At 41.8% G+C, this 11,140-nt stretch overlaps 1 protein-coding gene across 1 annotated transcript in view; it reads right to left on the bottom strand.

The window, feature by feature from the left end:
* LOC119414603 (transcriptional repressor p66 alpha) overlaps nucleotides 1-7,358 on the bottom strand; it is a 27,038-nt gene extending 19,680 nt beyond the window's left edge. Inside the window, exon 1 of the mRNA XM_037681704.1 lies at nucleotides 7,243-7,358. Within this exon, the coding sequence (XP_037537632.1) occupies nucleotides 7,243-7,248 (6 nt within the window). The 5' untranslated portion in view covers nucleotides 7,249-7,358. The remainder of the gene's footprint in view (nucleotides 1-7,242) is intronic.
* Nucleotides 7,359-11,140: the final 3,782 nt, after the last annotated feature.

Below are 11,140 nucleotides of genomic sequence, written 5' to 3'. Positions count from 1 at the left end.
CACACACACACACACACACAGTCAAAGTGGGCCAGACGCCAACCAGCTCAAGAAACTGACCTCACAAACAACTGGAGCAAAGTCTCTAAAATACAAGCTTTTCATACCACATAGACAAAAGGAGTATTGTTTTTTTGTGTTTTTGTTTTTTTTTAACACACAAAATCACACATTCAGTTTCAATATTACAGCATTTTGTTTTTTTTAATCAGAAGGCATGTGCGATTATGAAAGCGTCATGGCACCGTTATCAGAGTTGTCTTGCCAACAATGTTACCCTAATATTATTCAAACTAGATGGAAATACTCAGCCTTAGTAAAAACTTGGCTGAAACGTAGAAAAGGTTGTGGCTGAGGCTTTTCAGTCTGTTGGGCTGACAGTTTGATAGACAATCTTGGGTTTTCCAGGTGTGTGTGTCTCTAAAACTTGGTTTAAAACAGTATAGTAAAAACGAGGCAGGAGTCGGTGCAACAGGTATAACTAGGCCGACCAGATGGAGATATACACCCTGAAGCTCTTTGTTTAGTTAATAACCACTTTGAAACATTTCAATGAGAATCTTGCATTTAGTTTTTTTATAGCTCTAAAAATGCTGTATTTTTTGCTAAAAGTGCAATTTCAGTAGCACTTCTTGCCTGGAAACAGCAACGCATCTAAACCACAGACTCGAACGTCTTCGACTTCACAACTGCATCGTTGAGAAGCCAAGCTACAGTAAGAAACATCGATTGTGAACAAAATGTATAAATCATTAAAAACATGTTATTAGCCACTGGATAATCTGCTCAAGGAATGAAAGAAACATGTATTAGCACAGGAAGGTGCAGTCAGGTGAGCACCGGGCCAAAGATGGAACTTATGTGTTGTTTAGTAATAAATCTGCAGTTTAGCATTTAAAAGAATGAAAAAGGCCATTAAGAAATAAATAATGCTTCTATAAATGTGCTTCTGCTGGAGAAATTTTGGGGGATTGGAAAGAAATGCACAGAGTGAGACAGAGTTTAAACAAAAACATCTGTACAACATCTGCTTGTGTTACAGTCATTGTGAAGAGTGTTACTGTCACATATGAGTGGAATAAATAAGCGGCACACTGTCAGTTTTACTGACTAAATCTTTAGTTTTAAAATTTTAAACGCCCGAACATGTGACTTTAATTTTGTTCGATTCAATTCCAATTTCTTTCTTTTTCAAAAACAGTAATTAACGCAAATGTCGATTGAATTCATTACTAAAGTAAAGTGCTATGTGTATGTTTCTATACAATGGCAAAATTAGTTCTCTGCATTTAACCCATCACACGTGGGATACACGCAGGTGGAGCAGTGGGAAACTATGTAGGTGCCCGGGGAGCAATTAGGGATTGGGTGTTTTGCTCAGGGACACCACGACATGTGGGAATGACTAGGAGTCGAACCGCAACTTTCTGGTCTCGAGTTGGCTGCTCTACCTCTACCCCATTAATATGTTCACAGCAAGATACAGGATACTTCCTTCTCTCACTTAAATAAATTAAATCATACTAAAAATACTTGTAAAAAGTTTAAAGCGATGCGTTTTATACTCAACCTTAAAGGCCAACGTCATCCATCCAACTCAGAAAACTTGTTTTACTGAAAAGTAGGTTGTTGCTCATCTTACAGCAATTTGAAAAAGGTTTTGTTCATGTTTAAGCAACATTTTGCATTGGAGTAGGTAAGACAGGACGTCTTATTGCATGAAGCAGGAACACATTACTACTCAAGTTGAACTGCCCGACTGTTTCCCTGGCTTTATACAAACAATAGCCACATCTTTGAACAACAACATTAGAAAAAATAAGTGATGTGTGTCGTCATGATTAACGATGGGACTTCTTTGGCATGTTGTTACAGTCTCTGTTGTTGTGTGTGATGTGAAACATTGTGTGGCTTGTGTGCATTTTATGGAACAGAGTCAGGTACATCCGAGCAGTCACAGGAAGTTGAAAAAGCCAGACGATTGCGGTCATAGTTAAATAATTGAAACAGAACTGCATATCCAAATCTCCAAGCATTTGAAACGTTCAACACAAAAGCTATAAAACAAATTCCAGCAGCTTTGCAACAAATACAAACAACCCAGATTTACAGCGAGATGCAATAAATGACAGCTTAATAATTTTCTGAAGGTTCACCGCAAAGCAATACCTATGATTACAAAACCATATTTTTGTTTCTCTCACTATAAATGCTCCATAAACATATAAAGCTCTGCGGTATTTGAAAGTAATTTCAGTGAAGAAGTCTTAGTGCACTGACACAAAGAATCAGCTTTTCTGCTGCCTTCCTGCCTGTTTGCATCAAGTTAATGTGGCACTAGGACCAAAAGCCAGCAAAGCCATCATCTTCTACACTTTATCATTCAGATGTTAGAGTTTATACACAAGAGTTTATAAAACAAATGCACACCGTTTTATTTCAGGAGTCTAAAACCTGTGTTTAAGGTAATATCTCAGTGGGCTGGTGGTGATTTGTTGGAGTATGATATTCCAGTGGTAGTCTCAAAAGTACAGTAGTCCCTCGATATTTTGCGGTTCGACTTTCGCAGACTCACTGTTTTGTGGGTTTTCAATGCAAGACTGTACACAACACACGATTGGCTGATTGATGGAAGGTGACCAACCAGAGCATTGTGCTCTGTATCCCGGATGCTGAATGGCTCAGTAACTGTAACATCTGTCTGCTCGCTTTTGCTGCGCTCTTTAAGGACAAGGCAGTCAGGTCCCTGTCAAGGGACCGTACCTCTGACAGCTATACGGCCCTCCCCAACCTCCTTCCCTCCCCATCCGCACACCTTCGGGTGTGCATCCAGGGGGGGGCGCCTTCTGCAGTCGAGCCTGCGGTGCTCTCGGGACGCGGTTGCTGGTGGAGACCTTTCTCCGCGCTGCCCGTGTCCTCGCACTCGCCTCCACAGGACCGGCGGAGGAGACCCATTCAAGCGGGGGAAGGAGGGCGGAGGCCACCGTGTGGGTGACGCCTTCTGGGAGCACCCCCGCCTCTGTTGTCAGACCCCGCCACCCACTGCCTTGAACTCTACCAGTGCAATGCTCGCTATATAAAGAAGGACGATATATATGGTAGAGTTGCATTCTGGCACAAAAAGTCCGATCTGACCCGGCCCCAGCCAGCCATAATTTCCGAACCCCACCCGACCCAACAAATTAACTGAAATTACAGGTCCGAACCAGAAAAAAGCAGACATTTTTAATTAAGCTTTGACTGCTTATATAGTTATTAACTGTCGGCGGAAGCGCACGCGACTAAGGGGGCAGAAGATCAGAGCTGAGGGGGTGTTTGTCCTTTCATGGCTGTCAAAGTGCATTAAATCCCTGCTTCTGCCTGCATTCTGCATTATTCAGACACTTACCCTGCTCTGACATGTCTAATATTTTGGGATCTCACCTGTTTGGATCGTTGGCCACGTGCGTCTGCTGAGTGCAGCGGCTGAGTGAACGTCCATTTGGGCTGATGGATCGCTGGCAGTAGTCCCTCTGAAGCTTAACTGAACTTTTTACCTCTTTCAAGGCCGGTCAGCGCGCTGTCAAATGGCCCCGTGTGGCTGGAGATTGTATGGCAAGCCATGTTGCCATATATTTGGATCGTCAGCCGCGCGCATCCGCTGACGCAATTAAAAGACCGACACGGCCCACACATTAAGCACATTATTATGGCCCGGCCCTAATCCGAGTCAGGCGGGGCCAGGCGTGGGTTAGAAATGACAGCTTTAATATACGGATATAAACACTAAAATATATATAACATCCTTGCTTTGTGGATGTTCACCTTTTGCAGGGATGTCTAGAATGTAACCCCTGCAATAAGTGAGGGACTACTGTATTGGTAAAATTTTGCAAGTCTAGACACAGGACAGTGTTCTCCTCTGACAGAAAAAAAAATGTCCAGGTCTACAAACCACACCAATGATAACTGTGACAAAAACTGCTCCTAATCTGCCAGTCTTTTGTGTATTTGAGTTAAATGTTGCGTCTTTATCTAGTCAACGACTTCACTTGTAGATGGTGTGTGTGTGTGTGTGATAGTGCTTAACACGTTTAGTTAATGAATCAATCATCCTATTAACATTTGCTGTGTAAATAATTTGCAACCTGATCAAATGAAACTGTGCAGGTACTGGAATTTTGACATGTGTAACTTATGCCAGTATAAAATGCACAAACTTTAATCTGGTGTCAGGCTGTGACAACTTTCAGTGCTCTTCTCATCTCTGCCTCCTCTTCCTGCTCAGAGGCAACTATTTATCTTGTCACTCTTGGATCCTGTCGACCATCAGTCACTTAATCATCAAACATTCACACCGACAGACTCCCTCCGAGCCGTCAGCGATGTCCGGTGGCACATACAGCATGTATTCAGCGCTCTATTTACCCACTGACGGACCTTTACCCCGACAAAACATATTTCTACATCACACAAGGATTTCAAAAACTGTGCAAGTATGGAGCCAGGCAACCCTGCAAAACTGCTGAGCCAGCAAGGAATTCTTTGCCGAGGCATTTTTTGGTTGGCTCCGTCTAAATTATTGATGAAAGTAAAGACAGTTTCCAAACAAAAACTCATATCACTTTATCATAATAGAGTTTTTTTTATATACTGCAATTGTGTTTTAGCTAAAGTAAATCTGTGTGGGTCACCGATGTTCCTCAGATGATTAAGTCTGCACTAACAGATCAGAGTTTTATGCAACTCCTAACACAGAACTGCACAGGCTTCAACAGACCAACAGAAACCCTCACATAAACATTCTCTGACATAAGATCTGTCCTGTGGCTCTGAAGTTCTGAGCAACAACCTACATATTGGCCAGCATATGACCCTTTACAAAACCACGGCAGATTACGCAACTCCCAAGCAGATCCGTGTGTGACTGCTCCAATGGAGATTTCTGCGAAGGTCAATATGTGTGAGCAAGTTCTGACTCAGGCTTGTAACTTTAATGGTATGAAAAAGAAGTAAAAACAAAAAATCTTGGGTGTGGACAGTACAAGCAGAGCATCGGGCCATAAACACATAACTTCTACACTCTCAGAAGGACAGGTAGATTAGTTCAAAATAAAACATCCCTCTCTTTTCTGACTGCCCTTCACTAGAGGCAACCAGCATATTGTCCACACATAACACACTTTACAGAGCCTTTGTTCAAGTGAACAACAGAGTTTGTTCCAGATCGCCCCGAAAATAAAGAGGCAATAAAGTCTCCTTCTATCCTGAGTGCACATTGCATAAGTGGTTGTGACTCGGCAGGCTGGCTGTAGTACTAACTAGCCAATAATGACCGATAAGAACATCCATAAAATTGAAGGCCTAGCATTCTTTGCGGGAATGCATATCGCCAGCTTACTTTCATGCACGAGTTTAATTCTAAGTTCATCTTGTGTTAAGAAATTGTGAGGTTGTAGTGTTTTGGTTAAGTCTTAAATATGTGCAATCGGATACAAAATTGTGAGATACGATGCTCAGAGTTTGTGTTGCGAATGACTCTCAGTTACCACCACATTAAACTGCATCTCAATATCTGTAAAATTGGCCAGATTATAGCAATTTCTGTGATTTCTAAGATCAAATGAGCTGGATTGAATCTAAATGTTATTCACTTGTAGGAGGTGCATCTAATAACAGTTTCTTAAAGATTTTATTAAAATTCATTAGATAGACTGTTGACTTTAAATAGCTACTAGCAAAATGTCAAATAAAGATTATATGCAACCTAACAGTTCTCAGAATATGCTATCAGAATCAGTTTAATATAGTATCGCACCAAGTTTTAGATCAAGAGCTGCAAAATTGAATAAGATTTTGATGTTCTTAAAGTCAGTTGACTGTGGCGGTCATCTTAAATCAGGTGGACTCCAAAAGTCATTCGGCTGTAGATGTGCATGATTACATTCTGCAACTTTTATTTGAATCCATCCAGTAGTTTACAAGATATTTTGGTAAAAGGCACACACACAGCATTCAGCAAAAAGTATGATTATGTACCACCAGAAAAATTCTGATAGTTTTTTTTGTATACTCTGAAATTTAAAAAAAGTCTAAAAACTTCAATAAACTAGACTTTTTATTTTCTACGCGTTATAAATCCAGTTAATATGAAATAATTTCATTTAGTGGCTGCCTTTTCCTCTGACATAACTCCCCAAAACATCCCTTTTCTAATGATCTAACATTATACAGCTCAACATGTTTAATAAGTGCACAGGAGACATGACCTTGGGACTTTAATAAACTTCATACTTCATCAAAACAAAATCAATGCATTCAGTCACAAACGAATACAAGCGCAGAAACCAGAGAGCTGTTCAGAGAGCAGCTTCAGTTCCGTTCAATCAACTATTAAAAGGGTTTAAATCCGTGTTAATGCGTCCACATGAACACACGATGTGCGTTCTTCAATAAAGAGGTTTGATGCTAAAAAAAATATTAAAACAAACAAAAAAAAAACAGCTTTGTCCCGAAGCGCTGCAAACTCATGTGGAGAAATGTGTGTGTGAGAGACGGTGTGTGTGTCTGTGAGTGTGTGTGTGTTCAGCTTTAAGAGGAGGAAGACTACGGTTGTCACAGAGAGAAGTAGGAAGATTAGCTATCAGATAGCAGAACCAACAGCGGTGCCACGGGGCTTAAAAGCGGGCAGCCGTGTCCACCATTAGCGTCTCACCGGGCAGCACACCATCCAGAGCACCGCCAGCCCTTTAAAGACTAAACCCAGCCCACACTACATGTGCAGCTAGCCGGCTTCTCCACCTTCTGACACCGCCTAACGCTAGCTACGTCCACAAACAAAAACACACGGAGCCTTTTATTTAGTTCCTTTAGCCTAGCTTAAAGCAGCTGTAGCATCAACGGCTGACACGAGCACACTTCAAGTCCAAAACTAAAACTAGTGAAAGTCCCCCCGGCACTGCCCCCCCCCGCCCCCCACTTCCCCCTTTAGACAACCAGATTCAGAACCGAGCCCGAACCGTTGACCCGCCTGTGCCCGCTTGAACCCCCGATGCGGGACAGCTCAAAAGGGAGGCACAAACTTTCACCCTAAAAATAATAAAAAAGTCGGCTCACGGCGGCACGGTTTACCTGCGTCTCTCCCCCCACGCTGCCTCCCGAGGAAGAAAATCTTCATAAATTTCACCGAACCGGCCCACGGACCGAGCGAGCCGCCCCGACGAACCGAACCGCCGCCGGCGACGTGACGCTGTTAATCCTCACCGTCATTCAGCGACTTCTATCGCTCAAAAACAGGAGCGGCTGTCATTTTCACAGCCCGGTGTGCCTCAGAAAGGGTCAAAATGAATACATTTCGGCTGAGCTAGCCCCCCCTTCTCCTCCCCGGAGCTCAACCTTTGGCTCTGCGGAGAAGTGTTACTTTTCAACAGCCCATCAGCTTCTTTATCGTCACAGATAGGTGGAGGAAAACCTGGCTCCTCTCGTCGCGTCCGAATAAAAGGCTCCCCTCGATCCACTCACTAAAAAAACTTAAGCGTCGCATAAGTCAACTTACTTTGGAGCTTTGGCACCCCTTCTTCGCCGATGGTCGACCGGGGAATGTTTAATCCGCAGTTAACCTCGATAAATCGTTGCTTTTTGAAATCCAGGGGATATCCTCTTTTTTTCGGCCCTCCCCGCTGCCGCGTCTGTTGCCAAATAATGCGCCTCAACACACATGGAGCCGCTGCGTCCTCTTAGTGGGCATGCGCACCTCGGCACCGGATCACATCATGTAAACCAGTGACCACCAAGGGCCAGAGCAGGACAGCCATGCCAGGGCCTCCAGGGTCCTCAGAGTGACACACGCACGCACAGGATGTAAACAAACACTCAAAATACCCCATAACCAAGATATATAGGCTTATATCCCCCAAACAAGATGCAAACTTACTCTAATCAATGGTGGATACGTTCAAATCACAGCGTCTTATCAATCAACAAACAGGAGTTGCAAAAGTACACGAGTAGGAAATCCAGAAGGGTCCAGACCCAGGTCTCAAGAAGCACAATGTCCACTGATTAGCTGCTGATATGTTAAGGAATTTGCACCAATAAAGTTAAAAAGTTAGCTAGTTTGGGTCCTGGGTTATTTCTAAATGCATTCAGAGCCCTGTGTAACCACAACCTCAGTATGATAAAGTTGGGATGTGTAAAATGTAAATAGCAAAAAAAAAAAAAAAAAAAAATTCTTTGCTAATTTCATAAACCCATATTTTATTCACAATGGAATACAGTAAACATATTAAACGTTTAGAATTTGTGCTTTTTTGAGTAAAACGTGGTGATCTTGAATGTGATGGTAGCAACACGTCTCAGAAAAGTTTATCAGGGCCATGCTTACTTTTGTGAAGCATCCCGTCTTCTTTTAACAACAGTCACCAGTGGCGACCATCTGCTGGAGTTTTGGAGGAGAATGTTTGTCTCGTTCTTGTCTGATGTTCAACAGTCCTAAGGTTTTCTTTGCTGGGTTTTTTGTTTCATGATGCAGCAAATGTTTTCAGCTGGTGAGACGTCTGGACTGCAGGCAGAACATCTCAGCACCTGGACTTTTTAATTGCCATGTTGTCGTAATGGATGGAGTTTGTGGTTTAGCATTGTCTTGGTAAAATTCGCAAGAACTTCGTTGAAAAACACTGTCTGGATCAGATCATATGTTGTTTTAAAACCTGCATGAATTATCTGCATTGATGGTGTCTGTCCACTTGTATAAGCTGCTCATACTATAGGCACTAATGCACCCCTATACCATCAGAGAGGTCAGCTTTTATATGCTGGTAATAGACTGGATGACCCCTATCCTCTTTAGTATGGTGAATTGGGCTTTAGTGGTTTCTAAAAACAATTTACAATTTAGATTTGTCTATCACAGAATGGTTTCCTACTTTGCCTTAGTCCATTTTAAATTACCGGTAGATTTGACCCACAGACTCAGAGCATTGGTGTTTTTGGACGGTGTACAGATATGGCTTCTTTTTTGCATGTTAGGGCTTTAACCAGCGTTTTTGAACGGCACAAAGAACCATGTTTATGATGAGTGGAGGTGTTCCTGAGCTCATGCGGTGATGTCAGAACAGAAACAGACCGGTATTAATACAGCCCTGTCTGAAGGCCTGAAAATCACAAGCCTCCAATACAGACGTTCAGGCTCGTCATTTTAGCTCAGAGATTTCTTCTTTAAATCTTTTGATATCATAAATGGGATAAAATGAGATATTCAAAGTTGTCACAATTTCTTGTTTAGGAACAATATTCAAAAATGGTTTAGCTCTTTTAAGACTGTTTTTGCAGTCTGGTGAACCTCTGCTCATCTTTACTTCTGAGCGATTCAGCTTCTCTAAAATGCTTTACTGTATATCCAGTCCTCTTATTGACCTGTTGCCAATTAATCTAATTAGTTGCTAAATGCTTCTTCGACAGTTTTTTAAATTCTTATCACTTATTACAGCTTTTTGTTGCCACTTTCCCCACTTGCTGTTTTTAGATATGTTGCTGCCATGAAATTCAAAATTGCTTCTTTTTTTTAAGTCAGCTTTAAACAGTTGATACATCTACTATATTTATTTGTGAATAAAAAATGGGTTTATACGATCTGCAAACCATTGCATTCTGCTTTTATTTAAATTTAACAAAACAATGCAACATTGCCTGAATTGTATAGTTGTAAGTAGGATGTGGTGGACTTTCTGCTCACACAGCTCACAGTAATGGATGTGTTTTAATAATAATAATATTAATAATAATAATAATGTGTTATGTATTGTCAAAATTGTATGTTCCCATACAATGGCAAAATTGGCTCTCTGCCCATCCACCACCAGGTGAAGCAGTGGGCAGCTATGGAAAGCGCCCGGGGAGCAACTGGGGATGAGGTGTCCTGCTCAGAGACACCATGAGATGTGCAATGACCGGGGATCGAACCCAGGACCTTCGGGTCCCGAGTCGGCTGCCTCTACTGCATTCACAAATGTAAAGCTGTAGGTACTGATAAACACTCTCAAGCACTTTATCAGCTGGGAATTGCTATGGTGTTTCAAAGGTTAATTAATTTAAGCCCCATAATCTTAGGAAAATAAAGCAATGACATAAAGTGCTGTAAATACACAAATTGTATTTATATGAGTAGGATTTATATTGCTCTCTCCTAATAAAGTCCAGCATCCTCACAAACACATCAGTCTGACCCCAAATTAAGATAATGATTAAGAGCTGTAATGTGTAATGTAGCAGCTGTAGCACAATCTCATGTAATTCACAAGATGTGGCACGCAGAGCATGTGCTGTGAACGACTCTCAGCTACTACCATGTCAAACTTCAGATGATTATATGTAACATTTACCGAGTTATAGACATTTTTGTGTTAGCTTATATTTATTGGCTGTGGTGGCCATCTTGAATTGGACTAACTCCAAAAGCTAATCAGCTGTAAATGCACATCTAGTGATTATTTTCTCCGAGTTTCATTAAAAATCTGTCCACTGCTTTACGAGGAGTTCTAACAACAGACACACAAACGCACATGGGCACACAAGACATTATCATCCACCTTCATCTTTTGGTGACAGGTGATAATTCTCTCATCATACGGCTTTTATATAAGCAGTTATGTCCTCATTCACCATCACGGTCTAACAGATGTGATCCAAGAGTCCATGAACTACAACAGCACCGTCTATTTATGTCTCGCTTTACAGCAGGGATCAAACAAGGTTTGCTTTAATGAGAGATCAGCCAGGCCCACAATTACAGTCAGATCCAAACATGCAGGTCCAGAACACTCACAGCAGGGACCCTACATCAGTGGTTGAGTTGGCTCTGTTAAGAGTCCAATTGGCTTCTTCTTTCATGATATGACCTGCCTCCGTTCAAAGCATCCCTTCCTGTGAAAAACTCATCTACACACACACAGACTTAAATACGAGCATGTAAAACTGTGATCCACGCAAGAAACAGCCTGAAGAGGTTTTTTTTTTTTATAAATTCTCCAACAGAAGTGCTTTGTCAGCATGTCGTTCTTTAAATGACACAAAAAGAGTTCTTTCTGGATGTTGCTGTGTCATCAGCTCTGATTGTTTGTGTCCTCTCATCCCACTCAATCTCCGGAAGCTAAACTGTTTGTGA

This window comes from Nematolebias whitei, chromosome 9 (assembly GCF_014905685.2).
Source record: "Nematolebias whitei isolate Nwh7 chromosome 9, NemWhi1, whole genome shotgun sequence".
NCBI lineage: Eukaryota > Metazoa > Chordata > Actinopteri > Cyprinodontiformes > Rivulidae > Nematolebias > Nematolebias whitei.
This window is presented reverse-complemented; position numbering and strand designations above follow the sequence as displayed.